Source organism: Styela clava, chromosome 4 (assembly GCF_964204865.1).
Source record: "Styela clava chromosome 4, kaStyClav1.hap1.2, whole genome shotgun sequence".
In the NCBI taxonomy this organism is placed as follows: Eukaryota; Metazoa; Chordata; class Ascidiacea; order Stolidobranchia; family Styelidae; genus Styela; species Styela clava.
In genome coordinates, this window is record NC_135253.1 from 4,754,891 (window position 1) to 4,777,447 (window position 22,557).

General features: G+C 35.3%; 2 protein-coding genes across 8 annotated transcripts in view; both read right to left on the reverse strand.

Moving 5' to 3' along the window:
* LOC120326290 (ral GTPase-activating protein subunit alpha-1-like) overlaps positions 1 to 5,134 on the reverse strand; it is a 58,111-nt gene extending 52,977 nt beyond the window's left edge. For all 7 annotated transcript variants that reach the window (XM_078111802.1, XM_078111807.1, XM_078111805.1 and 4 more), the window contains exons 1-5: positions 5,116 to 5,134; positions 3,704 to 3,800; positions 2,887 to 3,067; positions 1,119 to 1,235; positions 918 to 967 (exon numbers count right to left, since the gene is read on the reverse strand). In XM_078111802.1, the coding sequence (XP_077967928.1) occupies positions 918 to 967; positions 1,119 to 1,235; positions 2,887 to 3,004 (285 nt within the window). In that variant the 5' untranslated portion in view covers positions 3,005 to 3,067; positions 3,704 to 3,800; positions 5,116 to 5,134. The remainder of the gene's footprint in view (positions 1 to 917; positions 968 to 1,118; positions 1,236 to 2,886; positions 3,068 to 3,703; positions 3,801 to 5,115) is intronic.
* Positions 5,135 to 10,324: 5,190 nt separating this feature from the next.
* On the reverse strand, positions 10,325 to 13,783 carry LOC120325960 (nardilysin-like). The gene has a single exon (XM_039392149.2). The coding sequence runs from the start codon at positions 13,633 to 13,635 to the stop codon at positions 10,402 to 10,404; it is 3,234 nt and encodes a 1,077-aa protein (XP_039248083.2). The 5' UTR covers positions 13,636 to 13,783; the 3' UTR covers positions 10,325 to 10,401.
* Positions 13,784 to 22,557: the final 8,774 nt, after the last annotated feature.

Genomic DNA, 22,557 nt, shown 5'->3' on the forward strand with positions numbered 1-22,557 from the left:
TGTTGAAATTTAAAAAAACATTTAAGGCGTATATCAAATCATAGATTGGAGCAATATTACCAAGTATTTATTAAAAAGTTATAGCAGTTCAAATATTGAAAATATACAAATTTCAGCATTTTAGCAAAGCCCTTAATATGATTTATCAAAAAATTCAATCCCCTTTGAGTCAGCGAAAAGTTAAAAGTTAAAAAGAATTGTGGTGGACAACCCAAAAAAAGATATTTGTTAATTTCAACACTAATATAAACAGAGTCACACATATCTTCATGTTCATGGGCATTACACTAAATATATCTGAACAATGTTTATTCAAAACGCATAATGTTCCCTGATGCATTTATTAATATAGCCTATAGAAAAAAAATTCCACGAATTGAAACTCATCTGTTCTATCAGCAGATGGATACGCTGTATAGTATGCAATTCAAACATGTAGCCATTAAACCAATTCAATAAACAACAGGAATACATAAAACTCGACAGGAAAAGATCTTAGTCATACATTCACATGCTTCAATCTTTGCCTATTCATTTATTAACCTGTATATTTATTAACCTACTTTGAAAAGATGTACTATGGTTGGCCATAAGCAGAAACCAAAATAGAAAAAGTCCCAAAGCATATAAAAGATATAATCACTATAATTTCCCCCAACTAAAAGTAGATCTCAATTTTAGTAAAATGTATCCTAAATATGTACTTATTGTCAAAGGGCTGCATTGATTTTTTTAACTGACTATAAGTTTGAGTAATAAAACAATTGTGGACATGCAAAAAAATAAACACAATTGGTGATTAAATATAATAAACAAAGTCACCGCATGTCATATAAAAATATTATTACAGTGATGACAATAACCGGTGGTTTTCATGTTTCAACAATGGATATAATATGAGTAAAAAAAACTCAAACCTCAAAAATTTGCAGCATGCCATCGAGCTCTTCTCTTTGTGCTCTGTGAGCTGTAGAGACAAAATTTTGAATAAAAATTTATTACTGTGATTATTATATTTATGCCGCTAAAATGTTTAGGATTAGAGATAACTGAGAAAAATTTAAGCAAAATGCTTCGAATATTAAAATGTTTATTTTTATCTATCAACTATCCCCTACCTCCTTTCTGTCGCACATTTGCCTCAGCCAGAAGAAAGTTTTCATAGAAAACATAATAAATATGAGAATAGTATTGTTCAAAAATTGCTTGTTCTTCTGCTGGATCAGTGACATTATCTGTTAAGAATATAAAGGTACACTTAGTTGCAAGAATGATAGTTGAATATTTTCATTACAATTCAATGTTTGATACTGATTTTAAGCCTTGATGGTAGAAAGTGGACAAGATATCTATCTTTCCTTTCTAATTTTAAAGCATAAAGAAAACCAAAAGTCAGATAAAAATTATATGCTTATGTATGCATTTTATAAATGACCACATATAAAATTTTTTGTCCAAACCTTACTATCTTGGAACAGTCGAATTTTTTGAATATTTAAAAAAAAAATTATTGCAAATGATAATAGACAAGGAACGATAGTAGAACATTTTCTAAATACAGCAATATTTATTAAGTGAGAAAATATGAAGGCTATAGTAATAACCAGGACTTCCAATGAATGTTTTCCAAAGTATCATCTGTTATGTTATGTTGAAATATCAATTAAAATATACCCAGTTGCTACACTTTTTAACACACACACACATACATTTTAAGCATAGTTGCACTTGAAAACATTGACTAGTTGTCTTAGTTTTGGTCATCATTTGGTAGTTTATAAATCTATTTATGTATCTAAAATGTATGTATGAATCAGCAGTCATTTTATTTTCGAATGATCACAATTTTAGTAATTGCAAACAGCTTTAAGAAAGTTAAAGCACGAGGCTAAAATTACCGTAACTGTCAGACTTTTTAACAGCAGCAGCTTGCATGCAACAATATGGTGATTTTATAAATGTGAATCAACTCGCACAGGAAAACCCGCAAATCCACTTAAAATGAACATCAAAAATACGAAATGGTAGAGCATAGAAAGAATTTTTCTGTGGAGGGAAAACATCCATCAGGTCATAAAAATAATGAACTTAACATCCTACATCCTAAAAATCTCACAAAGATAATTATCCACTTTCCTATCTCCACGCATGAATCAAATAAATTAGGCACAATGTTTTATAACAGCAGGCATAATATCGATGTATTTATGGCATTCATTGGATAAGGGCGAGTCTTTTCAAACATAAAAGGTGGGTAAACAAACAATGTTACAAAGCAATAAATGTACGTCTAGAATTAAAAAGAATCATTCAACACTCAAATCTCCTAAATAGAAAAAAAAAAATCAGACATTTCTCATTACACAAATGTACTTTCAGTTTCAGCCAACGGGTAGAAATAGTCATTTTCTATATTTCGAATATACCGGTAATATATGGAATTTGAGATTAATCCATACACGAAAAAAGGGATTAGGTAGATTATCTTTTTCAAGTACTTTATATATTCTCCAGTAATTAAGTGATTTGCCTAAAATACCCAGTGTTCAGCGTGAATTGGAAATAAATGAGAAAAGAATCATGGCAATGTTACAATTTTCTGAAAGAGTGATTTTTGAGGGAAAAACGGATTCAAATTTCAAATATTTGTTTAAAGTTTCAGTATACAATAACTATGCAATGTTCGTGAAGTAGTGTTTTCTAACTTGGTTCTTCGAAATTACTGTCAAATTTGACATTATTGCCTCAAAACTATCATTTTTTTCAAATTTATAAGCGTATCACATGAAAACATATGGAAAATGAAAATAATTTAGCTTTCCATGTTGAAATTTCATATTTTTATCAGCACTTTGGAAAAAAATATATAATAAGCAGATATTTTACCTAGAACAAGCCTCAAATGCTTCAATCTCGTGACAATATCTTTTTTCGGATCCAATATTTTTTGAACAGATTTCTTTACTGCTGCATCACCCTGAGGTTTCTTATGAATCTGAAACATCTTGTGTTTTAACCGAGCAGCCTGCTCGGCCTTTGACGGTGGCTTATCCAGTTTGCAGGCTGTCTAAATTTATGTATTGCATATAATACAAAAAAGCTGAACCATGACAACAGTATCAGAATAAGGAAAGATAAAATGACTCATAACAGGATGAAACCGGCTGCTCTGAGGCATTTTGGATTTACCCTCATCTTTCGATATTATTATTTTATTGCATCAAAACTGGCTTTTTTGTCTAAATTATGAGCGTATCACATTATTACATATAAAAAGAATTTAGGGTAATTTTGTGACTTCTCTATAAAAAAACACAGATTCAATAAAAACTTTGTGTAATAAAATTGAGTGTATATATTGATTTCATACTAAATTAGGTTTGCTAATCCAAAAATTAATCTTCAATTACTTTGCAATCCTAAAAAAAAAGATTATCTGGCACCAAAATAATAGATTTTACTACGTAATAATATTTAATTTCACAATAAAAAAGAAAAAATTAAAAAAAAAAAATTGAATTATATAAAGAGAAACTGTTTGGCATTCCTAAAGGTAATGTGGCATACTTTGAATTCATGAACACTTGCAAGAAAGAAAATTGATACATAAAATATCATGAAAATATAATAAAATCAAGGTGAAAAAACACATGTAAATTTGCCTACTATAAATAACAAGAAAAGTATTTTGAATTTACTTCACCTTTGGATGCAGATGTAGAAGTTCAGTTGAGTAAAATCTCTTTACATTTTGCACAAACCATGCACATACATTAGTTGTGTTCTACATTAAAATCATTCTGTAAATATGACCAATAAAATGTAACCAACAACAAATTCCTTGAAAAAGCAGTTCGAAAAGTTGAAAATGAAAACAAAACTGGTTGTACCAAGTTTCTGAATATTAAAATTCAGCATCTAATCCTAATATTGTCATTCGAATATGCAACAACAATGGTGAGATTTTTTCATTATTCTCTATAATTTTAATATCACATCTTCAAAATTGATAATTGTTGAATTGTTCTACCAAATTCGTCTAGCTAATGAAATTTTCCCATCATAACTTATGCATCACAATGCATAGCAAATATTTCAGTTATAGAAAATCTTTCAATTTAAAATCAAATCAATATTTTTCTGAAATAATATTGTTATTAGTTCGTAAACTTCAAATTTTCAATTCCCAAATGAACAGGTACTTCTGTAATTTATGAAAAAAACTATAAACCAATAATCATGTTCCTTATGATACGAACAAGGACTTGGAAACCATGAAACTGGAGTCAAGCATTCCATAATACTGTAACAGATACAGCGGGAGCAAACAGTAATATTAGTGGCCCCACTGCCCCAGCTCTTAACCATTTATGCCTACGCGACGCGGCCTACGGTGACGGTGCTTCGAGTTTTTTATATTTGTAGTCTATGTATTCAGTTTTTTTTTGTTCTGCTGTAAACTTTTTTTCATGATATAATGTTTAACCCTTTTCTTTTTTTTATATTAATTACTGTTAGACTGTATCATGGGTGTCGCTGCTCATTAACCAGTTTTGATTTCTCGCGCCACCTTCAGACCTTTCAACCCGAAATGCCATATTCAAATCTCTTCTTTCTACAGTTCTCTTGTTCACATAATGTGTATTTTCTTTATGGTGATAAAATAAGTACGGATTACTGGATTACCGTAATTATTTTTCACATCTATCATTTTTTAATATTCCATACAAATACTAAAATCTATTCCTATTCATCTTTTACAGTTTCAATTTTTTCAATACTGCAATACCATATTTCTAATAACAGAATAATAATTAAATTCTAATTCAGTAATTCGAATTCGTAAAATTAAAAGCCTTAGCCATTCTGACTTAAAACCATCTCCCTATTTATTTACTGATCTAGGGAACACGCAACTGTGAGTCGATTTTGATTGCATAGCATAGAAATTCTATGACATTCTATTAGAATGTCATAAAAATAAGTTACCCGGGCAGTGCAGGAATGGTGATGGCGGTGCAAGGGAAAATACAATTATATGAATAACTGCAATATTGCATTTTTAGATTTTCTGTGTAACGACAGAACAATGAAATTGATTCACAAAGAACTCACTTTTGTCCGAGGCGTTGCAGGCGAATTTTTATTATATGCTAGACTGCGGTTCCCGAATCCCGACTGCCCGCGAGGGCCGCGATGTCTTGATTGAGAATTGGCCAAAACAATGGAAAATGATAGTAATGCACGGCGTCAAAAGTAGCTTATAAGGGGATAATCCGGTACGAAAATATCGGCTCATTGCAGTAAACGTGGTCACGAAATGAATATATCGCTAAATAAACATATTCTGCTAATAGCAACTATATTTCATTCATATATATTTGGGACGCGATGGACTATGGTGCTTATTTTGCCCATCTCCCAACTGACACTATTTTCATGGGTTTGTGCACCGACTTCTGACTTTATATCCATAGCACGTATTTCAATCGACAGTCGACACAGTAACTAATTTTAAGTTAAACTTGCAACTTGCGCCTTTCAACCTAAAATGTTTCAAAACGTTTTTAAGTATCAATTCAATCTGATGCGTTGGGTAACGCTAAACACTAGACTAGGCTCTCATTCTTATTGCTGCATGAAATGCTCTACGCGAACATTAAAGATTCTTTACGTATTTTAAAATAACTTGGGATATTTTGATTTAACGTGTTTTATAAATTTTGTGGTTAACCGACTTGAGTCATTGTTCCCACATCAACAACTGCTAAGTCACTTTGTTTATCAGCTCGCTTCGGGGAGCAAACAGGTTTATAAGTTAATATATCGCCTTACATAGCGAAATAGATAGAAGTTCATAGTTTTAGCAGGAGGAAATGGGCGACAAGAGTATAAGACAACGCAATGAGAATATATACGTAGTCATACAGCAAACCATTGCCTCTTGCGTCCTGCCCGTTACCCCTCAATGTCCATATAGGAATAGTCAGAGAATTATTCCACAAAACAACAATTAAAACACAATATTAAATACAAAAATAAATTAAGTTCGGGTGATACTTTTGGGTGGGTGAGTCTCCGATGAGGGTCATCTGGGCTCACGACCGGTTGAGCCTCATTGTTGTTGTTTTTTTCACTGTTTTAATAACGACACTAAACCAAGAGCAGCAGAAAATTTGCTCAACTAACAACAGGGTCCAACGTAGACGTAGTCATGGGTCTTGCGGGGACAAACTCTTACGCTTTTTTCTACAGTATTTTGCTCTATTCTGTTTATTCCTGAGCGATTCGCCGATAACCCGACGTTTTTTGGCATGCTATCAATCCTCTTTCCAAACGAATCAATCGAGAATGTGAAATTGTGCGCTTGTAGAGCTTGGATAACTTCGGCAGTGAAGTAAATCTGTGGAGAGCTTTCTTAGCCTCAAAAAATGACTACGAATGTTTGCAGGATTAGCCGAGTGTGCGAGACGTTGCCGGGAAACAACCGTGTTAGCTGAGCCATCTTCTTCATACCGTGTTGAGATATAGTTGAACTCGGCGATGACATCGTATCGCTTTTCAGATTTGTGCGTTGTTCATCTTGAAAGGAAGGATCAAGGACAATCGTACAGTTAATATTTATTAGCTCAGATGGCCAAAAGCGACGAGTGAAATTCTATGGGTAGATTGATGTTATAAATCGTCACGCTAATAACCGAATTGCGTAAGTCATTTTTGAGTTTTTCATAAAATAGGTATTTATGTAATGCTGCGCACCTGTCTGTTAACTCAGATTTTATTTTAGGAATTCCGAAACCCATAAAAATAGAGATTTTGTATGATATGCAAATTTGTTCAATTGTTTCGTCATAATGAATTATCATTGTTAGCGCCGGACTATTGTGACGTCACAAAGGCAATATAACCTCGCCGAAGGATTTTCGAGTTTTTGCATCTCAGACTCTAGTTTAGCGCTTATAAATTTCAATTTATACTACAGTATAGGAAGGCGTGCACTTGTGATATTCACTGTCCGAGTCCAATTCACCTTGGTTGGCTTTCATATAAGGGTACATTGCTGTTTTATTGTTTATATTTAACTTTAGTCTTATTTCGGTGGATGTGCAGAGCATGTTGTATTGATGAAATATATATTTTTAAACATAAAAAATAATTTAATTGAAACAGATTAACTATTTTGGGAATTAGACTTCGTATATACTAAGAAATACATTCGTTTTTGGATTGTTTGGTTTTCAGGACTGGTACATATAGTCAAGTTGCAAAATTGCGGATGTCCCCTAGTCATAGACACATTTCTGCCACAGTGCCATTATGACGTCACATGATTGCGTCATACAAATTAACTCCGGCTACGATCAAAAAATTGAACCATGGCAAATTATTGACTCTCAATGGCATAGCAATATCATTAGGAAGTTTTTTACGTTTTTCTCAAAACTGCTAAAAATGACTTACGTCTTACGCAATTCGGTTATTAGCGTGACGAAATTTTCCTTTGAATGTTTTGAATAAAATTTTCAAGCGGTTTTAAATTAATGATCAGTGAAGGTTTAAAGTTGTTGAATTAGCTTAACTACTAAACTATTTGTCGGAAAGTAATGTTGCAGACCATATATATATATATCTGCTAGTTTCAATTCGAGATTTAGCGGTATCACTTTTGTCGCCGATACTGACGAAAAAACGCCGATACCCATATGCATAATATGTAATTATCATCTTGAGTGTGAGGGACGAACGGGATAAAATAGTTGTCTGCGAATTATATTTGCATTAGCTCGAAGAACAGATACTCCAGAACATAGAAATTGATATCTGTGATTCAGATGCAAAAATTGCGTATCAATTGACTCAATCATTACTAACGGTTTATTTAAATACTTGAATTATTTGCATCATAAATTGCTTTAAAACTTTGTCGTGAATTATGGTAGTGTCTGCCGACGTTTCGTTGTGCATAGGCGTTTTCGAATCGCGATGTTCGATAAGATAAGCGTGTTGTTTACCTGGCGAAATACGAAAATGGTTACTTATCCTATTACCAATACATAGAGTTACGTGCAAAGGATTATGTGACACCATGATCTCATATTTCGGATTTCGCAAATCGGGGAAATTCACCGTGATATTTTTCTTCGTAACTACCATGTATTGTTCAAAATAAATGTAGTTGCAATAAACAATCAGGATAAATTTTGCGTAAACTATAAAATTGTAGTGACAAATAATTACGGTATATTCGAAAATGACTTGAATTTAAAAACATTAGGAAGTTCAAAACCGTTAAAAACGTGACGTTACCTTAAAACGTGACTTTATAATTTACCTTCCCACTTGCAAGGGTGAGCATGGCTCAGAGTTAACGAAGCAGTAGATGTCGCAAACATGATATCTTCATGCAAAAATAATTGAACATTACTAACTTACTTATGAAATTATTAACTTACATTTTAAAACGTGCTAAGGCAGATCAAAGCGCTGAATAAAATGCCGATAAAAATCCCGAGATCGGAAAAATTGCCGATACCGATCGCTGGTACAAACCTTAACTGTGTTGGCATCGCAGATTAGACATCTTGGATTAAAATTTCATGCCCCCACCAACCCAGTGTAATAAATTGGGGCAGCAATGCCGGAGTGGAAAGTCCGGTCCTTCAAAATAATATAATAAAAGATCTTTACATATCATTAGATGTCAATGGCTGCTTGTACAGACCTTGTTCGGAGCGAAAGGCGCGAGCAAGCATCGCGTTATAAAAAAAATTTGGCCTTGCTTACAATAGTATTTTTCGCGCGTTTCTTGATACAAATTCGTCAATGATTTCATTTTCCTTTTTCGTCCCTTTTTATACTTAATGATGTTACATCGTTTCCTGATTCAATAAGTATCGAAGATACGAAGGAATAAGTTTACTGTACAATCGCTATGGATACTGCCACTGTCGACAAAATCTGTAAAACCATCCAGAGAAATTTTCAGGCTGCGAAAACTGTTCATCGTACGGTCATTTTTTGAATAAAAAAGGCACATGGCTGTTATGGTATTATTTTAAAACAAGCTTGGTATATTCCGCCTTCATCCTATTCGATAAAATAAGTTGCTTTCTAGCATTTTTAGTCCAACATCGCGCTTTGAAATAAAGTCCGTTACATCAGATTCAGGTCATCGTTCACTTTCAAAACGTTTTTCAGATTGGCCAATTTCCTTACTTTCTCGCTTGGCCAACATCTTCAGGTCGTTGGCAGACAATTTTTAACGACTGTTGTTGAAATGAGATACTAATATATACGTTATCAATAATTTTCAGTTGAAATTGTATTATTGAAACATTCTACGGTTAAAACTTTTCGCCCTTTTCCCTCCCTATTCCAATGGCGCCCATGACACGAGCCTTGTCTGTCATTCCCCAAATACGTCACTGTTTATGGAGGTCTTTTAAACGCGCGAATTAATTTTTAAGTGGTGGAACAAGGTTATTTTGATGCATGAACTCACCAATTTATCCAGATCTGAAAACTGTATAATTACTTGCCGATGTAAGTTCCATCATGGAACAAACAATTGAAAGTTTTTCACATAACTTGAAATGCACCTTACAACTTTGCTTCGTAAAACCTGTATGTACGATAAGAAAGACTCGGAACCCCAACTAAAAATGTAATCTTGCGAACAAGGACTGTAACTTGAGCGTTTTGTGTCTATAAAACTCATCGACATTTTGAGACAACATTGTAGACGATGGATCAATAGGAAATTCCCAACTAAAATATCAATGGTAACACTAATTATTCAATGCTTTTCGTTCCTTCAATTGTTGGAAGATGCCGCAACTAACTAGCTGTTATACGAACCACCCCACGACCGCGAGGAGTCCAGTGATCCTTTTGCATACAGTCATCCAACACAGGATTCGAATCTGCGTCATTCAGTGGCGATAATCATCCCCGAAATGACCATCAAACCTGGCCTCATAATTCATCCAATGCCACTTTTGTTACACATTAAATTTAATGTGGTTAGCACCATATGTGGTATAATTATAAAATGAGCAATGTCTACGTGGAACACCGCAATATGCATTTAATATGGAATAAATAACTTGCACTGTTGTTATATTAGTTCTTCAAAAGAACGAATGTATAATGACATAATTGAAGTTTTAAAGATTTTAAGTTGCCAGATGAGATTGAACGCGAGCATAGGTCGTCAGCCATATGAAGTTGACTAACCAAGGATTGATGAACTCTGTGGATAAGTCTAAATTCAATATGTCAAGTTCCAGCTCTAAATAACAATTTCAAAATATAAAACCAACAATAAAATGTTCAATTATCTTTAATCCCCATATTTCCTGTTATTGAAATAGGCACAATTGAAACATATGAAAGAGCATATTACTTGTTTACAAATGTTGAAACAGGGTAGAAAGAAGAAGAATTCTTCAATCTTTCAATATTTGTTATTTGGATGAAATCAGGTATATCGTTTCTTTCTTCGAAGGATGAAGACAAAAATTGAAGCTGAAGAGAAGGCGGTGAAGATGAATCATCAGATTCCAATTCCTTTCTCTGCTTAGGATCAGTAGAATTGTTTTCACCATCTTCAACGATTTTAGATGGACTATTTCCCTGCACTTGAACATGTAATATTTTATCATTCTTTAGACAAAGGCCAATGAAAAATTCCTGCAAATCCGAATGACTACACTTGTTTAAAAACTTGATCTCTGTATGAACTCTGTCGAAAAGATAATAGTGCGATAAAATTTCTCGCCAATTTCTGTCCACTTCTTCACCAAGATGTGTGTCATCATTTTTTAGTATTGCAACCAAAGATTCCACTTGAGCGACAAAATCTTCTGACTTCATATTCTCTATTATATCTAACATTTCTTTGGTCGCAAATTTCAATACACTATGAGAAGTGTGCTCAACAGAAAATTTACTGTTTTGTGTGCCAACATTCACAGTCAAACCTAACACACCAGAAGTATCATGTTGCTGAACATATACAGAGTAACCAAGTTGTTGTTTTGTTCTCAAAATATCAAAACATGGCTCATCCATAATAGCCTCCAGAAGACGAAGAATTGCACCCTTTTCAACAGTACCATGACCCTCCTGGAAATACACAGTAATAACAGAATTATCATCACTGGGGTTTAATGCTTTAACTTTACAAACTTTTGGCTTTTCACCCAGTCTCAACGTCCGTTGAAAAATAATCTGATTCTCGCATAGCTTTGTATGTTTTGTTTTGCTCATAAACTTATCCATAATTGCCAGAGCTTCTTCTTTCGAGTAATTTCCTTGAATCAGTGATTCAATATATAAAGTGGATAGAAACTTTTGGACAAAGTCAGTAAACCTATGGAATGTAAGATCCCTGCAAGCTTGGTATCTATCAATATTAGAATATCCAAATTTGTTAAGTATGGATAACCTTATGCTCTTGGCTAGCTTGCTGGGCTTGATCAATGTATTATAGTACGTTCTGGTATGGTGGAGAAGCCTTTGGGCGAAGGCAGATTCATCAGTTTTGAAGCCAATCAGATAATCAGTAACGGTATCAATAAGAAGAGGGAGTTTGTCATTATAGCCAGAGAATTTGAGAATCAAGCCACCGTCTTCTCCAACTTCCGCGCCATAAGTTAAAGATGCAGCATCTGCATCATAAGCAACTTCAGCAAGATTGTAAATAAGCAAGTGAACGAGAAGTTCCAAACAAACGGTGTCCTGTGGAGTTTGATTTGACAAAGGATTGATCAAATGGATACGAACATAAGCTTTTGGCAACTTAAAAAATCTATCCTGTCTGAACCAAAGCTTATACCCCGCTTCAGGTTCAGATATTAACTCTGGATATTTTGGATGGTCAACATCAGCATTAGAATCATTAAACTTGAGGTCAAATTCTCCAGCAATAAACTTGTTTGGATATGGAAGATGTAACTCTGGAAGGTTTTTCATCTCTGAATATGTACTCCACTTTGCCTTCCATTCATTGGAAATATTTTCAATCGAATATTGTGTGCTAAACCAAGGCTCCTTCTTAGCATCTGCCATATTAACAAAACTTGGACTACTCAAGAAGTATATACAATTACTTGGTTTCATGCAACGAAGTGCATTATTGATGCAGTCAGGATCATATTCAAAAATCAAATTATCTCCTGTCAGAATATCTTTCTCAGGATACAAAAGAACATTTCCAGCTTGTTTTACTGCATTTTCGGACGGCGTTTCTTCTTCTTGAAACATAAAATCAATGTCTTCAATTTTCTGAATCTCACGGAATATCGTTTCATTGGCACCCCCATTTGTGAGCATAGCTAAATATTGGAAAACTATATGAATTACTTTGAAGTATTGTGAGAATCCAGTGTCTGTCAACGTTATAGTAATATTGAATAATGAGCAAGTGTCATTTTGCTCAAACCCTGTCTCTCCATTACCTCCACACAAATTGAGTGCCATATTTTTCTTTCTCAAATAAGAAAGAATGCTTCCCTTACCCTCGTGACCAATTAGCCATGAAATATAATGTAAAGGCTTAGTCTTGTAGAACTTCTGTTGGGGTGGTAAAATCCATGTCAGTTGCAGTTCTTGAATATTTCTTACAGGAGCTATTTTAACTAGTTGAAATGGAGTAACAGTTGGCACATTTTCTGTATAATTTTGAAGCGTCTGCCCATCATGAGGAATGCTTTCAAATATTTCTCGGGCCCATGTTTCTAAAGTGTCGAGACTTTCGGGAGACTGCAGAACTAATGTCATAAAAAGAGGTGAATAATATAGATTGTGAAACTTTTTCAATTCATCGTACACATTAATACCCATATCAGCAGGTTTGTCACTCAGAGAAAGCTTGTTCCCCCACATAAATTTTGCCATTGGATGTTCTCTTGGGAATATAGATGCAAGCAGTTGCTCTTTCCTGCAATCGTCTGCATTTAATGCCATATCAAACTCTGCATCAACTGCTTTTACTTCTCTATCAACACTGTCTTGCTTGAGAAGAGGTGATGCAAAAAACTGAGCCCAAATGTCAAGAGCATCACGAAAATGACCTGGTTGAATTTCAAAATAAAAAACAGTTCTTTGACAATCTGTACATGCATTATCATATCCTCCATGAAGTCTTATAAAAGCATCAAATTTGTTTTCATCAGGATATTTTTCACTTCCCATAAAAACCATATGCTCGAGGAAATGAGCGAGGCCGGGTATTTTTTCTGGATCTGAAAATGATCCAACATTAATGCAAAGTGCAGCAGCAGCTTGTTTTTTCTTATCATTCTCAGAACAAAGTTTTCGTCTGCCTTGTCCCTCATTGTTGCTTGAGATATCACTCGATTGATTGGATTCATAATCGCTCTCTGTTGTATCACTCTCATCTAACCCAGATGAGCCGTCATCACTACCAGTGGGAGGTAATTTTGTTGGGTTTTCGATCACTCCTGGAGTCACTTTGTCATTTTTAATATCAGATATCAATAATACCCTTAGTCCATTTTTGAGATTAATTAACCTATATTCTTTTGGGTCACTTCTAGATTTTATAATGCTTGAACTTTCAGGCATTGTACAACAATGACTGTTCAAATTGTAATATAAAAGAATTTGCATTTAGTTGGTTTGTCTTCTTAAACCCAAATAAAATTATATTACACTCATTTTTATTTGTCTGTAGCAGTAACGTAGACCATGGTTTACGCCACCCTACTGTCATATGACAAACTATATCATCTCTGCATATTTACCACATTGATGCATAAGTCAGTAAGTTACATGTCATGCTGGCAGACAAGCTATTACAGTATTGAGAATGTAGTTTATGATATCAATATTTGTCAGATAAGTAAAATATCACATGATATACACATCAGAACAAAGGACAGAGGATCTTGTGCATTGATCGCATACCAGCATACAGCTGTATGGCAGTCTTTTCTTTCTGTTTACTAAATTATTGCAAGGTGACACGAAACAACAGAACCATTGGTATTTGGAACATATTCTGAAGAGAACCAACTGCCAACTGGTAGTCTACTTTCATGTAAAGGGTTTCATTACTGGAATTTACTGCACAATCATACACAACAGAGGATTGAATGTTAAACTTAAACGCAATATTTTCATTTGCAGTGGCAAAATCTGACTTTGATTTATTAACAGGACTGCAGGATGAGGATTTCTGCATTTGAAAGCAATGAAAACTTCATGCTTAACAAATATTTGCTGGTTCGTGAAGGATAATTCTGTAATTATACGGTATGCGAGAGGATTGCTAGACTCCTCGTCGTTGTAAGGCTGGTATGGTACACATAATGACATACGGTAGGCTAACCCTGTAACTGCTGGTCGGTTACCAGGCACCGTCTGACCGTAAGGCTTCCTCCACCATCAAGTCCATGCATCGGAAACAAATACTGAAATAACTGGCTTATTAATACTGTAATATGTGAATCCTATACTAAACTAATCCCATACCCGACATTGGCTGGTGACAGAACGAGTGGCCGTGGTTAGCCATATGATTGATCCGTCTTATCGGCTTTCTTCTCTCCAAACATAAGGGTCCCAGGATTGACTATATGTACAGTACGGTACCGTACAGCATATCACACGGCCTACGCTATCTTTCAGCAAATGCTGAGTCAACGAATGTATGGATGTTTGCCGACCTTTAACCCCCGGTAAATCCTTCCTACACTTTATCATTGCAAAATTTCAGGTGCTTTTTGGATACGTAATGGACCAGTGGATCGTTTTATTATTGGACACGTAGTCGACCTATGAATATTTTTTTATGTTTTATTATGTTGTTGATGGACACGTAGTAGATCTACGGATCGTTTTGTGATTTTTGTTAATCTTGTTGTTGGTATTCTTCTTCTTGATATCGTTATGAAAAAAATCGCTTTTCTCTTTGAATTGCTTTGAAATACACAAAATTCAGTTGAAAGGCTTTGAAGGGGTGTGTGGCGGGTCCGAGGATGGGGCATTCTGAAGGATCTGATAATGACCATTTTTTACTATCGCTTTTTTGGCCTTGGGATTCGAGTATACTGTCGAGAAAATGAGTTGCCCTTTGCTTTGGGAATGGACACAACGCCAATTCTGCACGATCGATGGCACACATCATCTAGCCTTGCCGGTGGTAGCTGGCCTCGGTCCTATCCTACATTTGGAATTTGTTTGTGGTCTGGCGCGGCTGGGTGGTAGATTTCATCTTTATATGAAGCTCTGCTACCTCTGTGAAATCAGAAAGAGCATTTATTCGTTTACATGACTCCACAATGATGCGTTGTGTTTCATACGAAATGCAGATTAGAAACAGTAGGAAATCCAGCTTTTATGAAACCCTATTCTGCGGCTTACACAGTTTGTCTGTTCTCATCACTGGGGAGTCGATGCCGTTATATTTCCTTCCTTTTTCATGTATTTTCCATACGCTCCTTCCTCGAGTATCTGGAACATTGCTATCAACTTTGCCTCCGCTGTATACTAGCATTTTCTGGGTACTTCTCTCCAAAATAATTGTTAGAAGTGCATGATTTCCTTTATGTTAAGGAAATCACAATCTTAATGAAGGTTAGATATCGCGAAAACTGTGCCCAGTGAGATTAAATCTGGACGTGGTTCTTGCGTTTATGGATTATTAGGATATATACGATTTGCATTACATTTATTCCAAAAATGGCATATATCAGTTCACGAATCATGAATTATCATTGCTGGTGGACTCAGGTAGGGTAACTTGATTCTAATCATTCAAGAAGTATTTCAGTGCCCTAAGTTTTGTTGCTATTATATTTAATAAATTGCGCGCCGGAACATTCATTTTTGTGTAATTACCCTTTTGGACGATAGCTTTCAGCTTCTAAAAATGCTTCCATTGTTATCATTGCGCGATTCGCGTACGTCGCTGTTAAGGAAAGCCTGACAAACGGTATAGCCTATCCTCTTTTGGGAGGGGTTGCGGACACAAAGTGACTCACCACGATAATTCTGTCACTCGCTAAGTTAATGCAGAAAAAAGCTAGCATTTCAGAGAAAAAATTTATAATAAAAGCGATCTTAATTCAGTCTAACAATAAATGAATAGGTCAGAGGAACGCGGCAACTGCCAGCGATGCTAGTCCAACGTTCGCCTCCTCTGGTATATCAGGCTGCCATATTTTACAGCTGGTTTGATTCCGGGGGCAGCTACACAAGACCTGTACTGCTAATCAATTGCAATGTTCAGATATGTGTTAAAATATAATTCTATCGAAGTGTAATTTCTTTCTAAGCTAAAGTGTTATACAAGTGCAGCGGTACGACTTTACCGGAATATGTACTCGCTTCTAATATAGTAATAATTAGTTCAGAAGATCCCATGTGCTGCAAAGTCACACAAATAGGTTCGAAGTTCACAAATGCAAACGAAGAAACTTTATTAAAATAGTGTAAAATCGCTCAAGGCAGATAAAATAAGATCGACAAAACACGATGCTTACTCCGGGACAGCAAAACAGAAAAGAGACCGACGCTGTGAACCCACAGCAAGTTCACATATGCAGTGGTGGTTGGAGTCGAGTAACTGGATCTAACAATCAGGCGAATTAGGGCTCAGACTCCACACTCCATTGCATATGCAATAACTAGACAAGGAATATAAATAAAATACGAAACAATAAAAAAACAGGACAAACCAGTCCCGCCACACAATTAGGTTATTTAGTAGTTCATACACATGCGAACTCGCGTTTTCATACAGGAATATCATAAAACCGAGTAGCAAAAATTGCCTCAATCCTTATATGGGTGCTGTATGTTGAAAGCTCCAAACTACAAAATAACAACCCAGGATTGTAAGACTCGTGGAAACAATGCTTCTCATTGATGCGTGCATTGATAAAATATCCATCACCCACATCTTTCTAGTATGAAAATAGCATTTTTGAACCAATTATTACAAACGGTTCGACATCCGCGTCCAAGGGATATATCCGGTCTTGTATCGGAGTAACATTGCTTTAACGTGAGAGGGAAAGTATCTCTTTATGATACTCGGGACATTGGTGACTTAACTTGACTGGTAAGTCGGAATTTGAAACTAGCTGCGACTCGGACTTGGTTCGAAACTAGAATTACCGTACTTGTAATTTGACTTGCCCCGGAGACTCCTCGTTTAGGGACTTATACTCAATACGTCGCACCGGTTTGACATACATTTTTTGAGTGAGAAAGTTTGAGGGATCGAACAAGGTTCGGATGTATGCGAAAATAATTCTCGAATAGAAATATTCAGGTTTGTTGCTCTGATGAAAAAACACAGTGGATATTTCAAAATCAGATCTAATACACTATTGACTATACCATAGTAATATTCACCAGGGAGCCATGGTAGCACGTGTTCTTTACACGAATAATGTTAGGAAAGTGTTGATAAAAAATAGGGTCAGACCATTATTAATTTACGACCTTTATCAATAACGCATAATATCAAGATGTTTTTATATATATCTTGAATTTGTTTTGCAAGAAAAAACGGCTAAATATCTGGTTGCAAAGTAAAAATTTTCGAGAAGTTTTTCTGTAATTCTACGGTTCGCGAAAACTCATCTCATCGCTGTCAGCATGAATTGTAATTGAAACTAACAGTATCTATGCGGTTCATGTGTTAATAAAACATACGTATCAGGTACCAGTCAAAATAGAATCCGACAAACATTAGCTAGAGAAGCATCGGGTTTCGCGATTTCTTTCATCAATGGATGTGAGAAAGATATAAAGTATATATATATTGTCTGGACGTTGACGCATAGTAGACGGCAGTTTGGAAAAATAACAATTTCCCGTGTTCGCAAAACCAACTATTAAAGTTTTACAATCGGGTAATGATTTCAGGCTAGACAGCAGAAACGATCAAATTATTGAATTCATATCACTGTATACATATTGCCATAAACTGCATATCGAAGTCATAAAATGATTTCAAAATTGAAATTTATAATACATTTTTTTCTATTTGGTTGACTTCACGCGATAAAAGGATTCGGGGAATTGGAAAACCAAAACATGAATGAATGGTTACAAATTATCGAAATTAATACCCGCCGTTTGCGGTTGAACAGACACGAATTTTCTGAAGTTTTCGTTCGACAAAAGGCAAAGGACAATTTTCCTTTTTACCTCTGGAAAACTTGCCGCCTGAATGAAGTTTATGGACGTAATCGCCAGTGATTCATTGATAGTGACTAAATTTTTACAGAAGCCCATATAAAGCAATCATTGGTGATAGTTCTGTCAATTCATCCACCATGTATCAAATTACTCATGTAAAATTTAGTACAGTGAAGGATGGTCGGTAACGAACGATTTATGTTAATCGGGACATTGTGTAATTAGGGATGAGAGTTTCTAGTGTGTCTATAAGTTTGTTTTAAATTATTGTTTTTGAAATTACACGGGATCAATTGAATGTTTTAATATTCATAGCCAAAAAGATCGATGCTCTTTTCTCAGTATCGTGTTTATTGTTGTTTGTTGTATCTTTATGCATATTACGGATGCAGAACTTGGCCGATAGAATTGAATTATTTAAGCCCTAATTATCAATATTTCAACGATTGTTACACCCCATTTAAATTTTCTGACGGAATTCGGAACGTGCAATTTTATCAATCTCCTTCCTAACGATCCGAGGTTAAAATTTGCCAGGTGCATAGCACCGTAAAATATCTGAACAAGGTTCACAACATTTGAAATTAAGGTTGTTATAATACCATTACTGAGTTACAGTGATTGCTCGACGAACCGCGTGAGACGGGCACGGCTTATTTTAGTATTTGTCAATTGCGAATAGTTTTAATGAGACTTATAGAGCTGCTAGCTACTATACATGATATTTTCGGAAATGCGTATTCGATTTTAAGGCGAAAATGTACGTCAGGAGGAAATGTTAACTAGAACATAAATGTCTGGGATTTTTCAAAGACGTATTGTATACATTGTATTGTAATTTATTTTTTGTTCAAAAAAATTAGTGAATTCATAATAAGCCAGAAATATACCATATATATATATATACAATCAGAAAATTATTCATTGCCAAGATACCAACATTTCCACATAACTTTTTTTTGCTAATAAAATTAATGATCCTGTACAGAAACTTCAATATGTTTCATCTGGGTGTTGATCCACCACGACAGTTTCTTATTTTACGCAGGGTATCGTTTCTGTTGGGATTCAGTGAGAATATCAGACTTCATTCTTATTGTCCATACATCAATTAGAATAATCAAAAAGTGTCATCTTAGCTGACATCAACGACTAGAACTTGTTTCTGAATTTTTCTATTTTCGTGAGTGAATGTTGAAGAGCAAGTCTCAATCTAATTTCATTCGTACGGAGGGTCATTTCTTCGTGTATATCATTGACGGTCTGGAGATTTTCATCTCCCAAACTTTATTCTGACCTGTGATTGATCAATTCAGACGAAATGCACGTTGTCCATACTGGTTTAACCACTTTTAAACCACACGTGACCCATCCCAAATATTCTCGGTTATTCTCATAATACCTTTACTTTGATTCAATTTGCATGCGTTCGTTTTATATAATCACTCAATCGAAACATCAAAAATCGCAGTACGTTATTTAGGGTGAAATTCACTCAACTCAATGTCGTCGCAAAAATACTTTCAATAAGATGTAATGAAAATCAACAATAGGCTACAATAGTTTATCGAAGAAAGAGGCGAAGCATGCTAATTATTTGTATTGAAAGGCATAGCGGCGCTTAACAATACAACGCGTAAAGTTAGGATCGTGTTAGATTATTTTTACTTCGTACTAACAGACTCACAACAAACGTCATAGAGCGTTTTGTGACGCATGAATAAGTTTATGGTACGAACTCCGTCACTGCACTAACCCGCGTTACTTGCTGTTTGCGGCCGATCATAGATTTTTGTCTTAATTGTAGCCACAGACGGGTCATGTATTACGTTTAGATAACATAAGATACAAATGATAGTGAGATTGAAAGCGCATGGACAGGTCATGTAATAGTCAAACAGTGTTTCTGCGCTAGGACTGAATACTCGCGTGCCCTGCGGCGGCGTAGTGAGTTCGATAAGATGTGCGGTAGTTACAGGCGAAAACGTTTCCTTCAGCAAGATCACGAACCTTGGCTATAATCAATCAGCGTTTGAGATGTGGAAGCTAAAAGCGTTTCCGTCCGTTGTAGATGCAAACGCGTTGGATTTAGCGTAGATATTTGCTTTGACAGGGTATCGCAGGGCGCCTCTTTTCGATCCGCTCGGACTCGAGACCTTAAATGGGGTTGTTTCTTACCATGCTTCACTTTCTTAAACGCTCGGTATCGGTTGACATGTAAATATAATAATGGGAAATATCCGTGTCGAGAACGATGCTTTTCAAACAATCCAGGGTAAACGGACGTTAGTGAAAGGTAAATAAGGTTTTGTTCTTTCGTGAATGCCTTGGTACATCGATTGGCGCGTTGATTTGCTCAATATCTTTCTGTGATAGACAACACCAGACGTTTTTCGTGGTGCTTGCATTGCCTGTACTACACAGATGTATTCGGACAAATTGTAAAATAGTCGTCAGTATGCGGACTAAATGTGTGACAGGAGAACTCCTTTAGAAGGCTTCGAAGTAGTATGTCCAGGTCGACTAGGTAAATGTAATGTATTTAATAGTTAATACGATGGACTGGATGAAAAAAGTCAGGGGTATTTATTGTTGGAAGTTCTCTTTGCGCTTAGTCTTATAGTATTCAGCTATCCCTGTTAGTGATCTCCCAATACGAAATAATCAGTTAGAAGGAGGGGTTACACTCGTCTATACAAAAAATCAACGCCATCTCTGTTTGCTTTCGATTTTCATTTTGTAATTCAATAAATAAAATATTTGGATATTTTGAAAAGCCCCTGCCAAAAAAAAACACCCCCGCAAACGCTTAAAATAAGGTAATTAGTGACTATTCAGTTTGGGTTAGAAATGCAGATAGCGCTGGAAATTAGAGATGTATCGGTAATATCGGCCAGTTTTTTGGTGTCGGTAATGTATCGGTATCGGCTTCATTTAGACCGATATTTCCGATATATAGAGCATGTCAATATCATACAGAATGTTTTAAAAATAGGTTAGAATACTAATCTTGTAATTATCTTTTGTTTGCGTAGATCGTGAACTATGAATCATGCACGTCCCCACCCCGCTAGTAGAAACGGAAATCGGATTCTGACATGTTTTGGCCATTAATTAGCCAAACTGGCTCAATCAATTTGAGTATTTTCGCTGCCAAATTTTTATATTACAATTTTTAATATTACATGATAATTATGAAGAAATATATCAATATTTATTTCGAATATTAGTGGATGTTCCGATGTGTAAAATATAAAATATGACTTTATATTGGCACAAAATCCTGCTCACGTAACTCAATGTATCAGTTTCATACGATAAAAGGCGTAACATTTATTTATTTTACCACCAACAGTAGCCAAATTCTATTAGTTTTCTAATTGAACACCGAGATTACTAGCGCCAGTACTCAGTGCATCTGAATTAATTAACGCACTTGGATCCCAAACATCTACTTCTTAATATAGTGTGCATAATATAGTAATATATATATATGTGATATATTAATCTTTTTTGGTCCGAAATATTGTGCACTATTAATTAAGCTCAAAGACTGTTGTTTTTAACCGTCTGCCCTGCACACCTGAGGTAATAATTACATAGTACCGGTATCGGCAATATCGGTCGTTTTTTAATATCGGCGTATCGGTATCGGCATTTTAAGCTGGTATCGGCGACAAAAATGGTATCGGTACATCTCTACTGGAAATTCACCTTTTCAAATCATTCGCAACCCGAACACCAACTGGATAATTACTAATTTGTTGTTTTAAAACGTGGCGGAGGTTAACGTGACTGGTTAGGTAAGTGTTCGACGGTTTTCTTTAAACATTTAAAAAGACACAGCGCAATTTGGGTTTTATCACGGTCATATTAATGCGAGACGGTGTGTCACCAGGAAACGCAGGAAGCCCCGTATAATTCATTAAGCGGACCACATAGATGTCGCGTAATCATAGATCATAATCAGACGTTACATGGCTTGGGTTGTGATAACAGATTAAGGATGAGGTAATATTTGGATAACCTATAAATATATGCAACAGGTGACAATGAGCTGAACGAAAGGCGCGTGATACTATCCGGAGTGGCAATGCATTTGTTGGCAATTTTCCCAAATTTGTATGAGTATATATTGTACTGCTTTAAAAAGGCTTGGCATTTTATAATATACGAGTGAAAGGCTACCATGTGTGAGGAAAAATGCTATTGTGGTTAATGTTACTACTCAGACATTGAATATTTTCTAACACGACATAATACATCAAAAAGCCGTATAAGTATAGCGTATACAATCGGCGATAGCTGTTATCGCTTATCAACAAAACGCTTACGTTGATGTACATGGTTTGAGTTTCAAAATGAAACTTGGTCGAA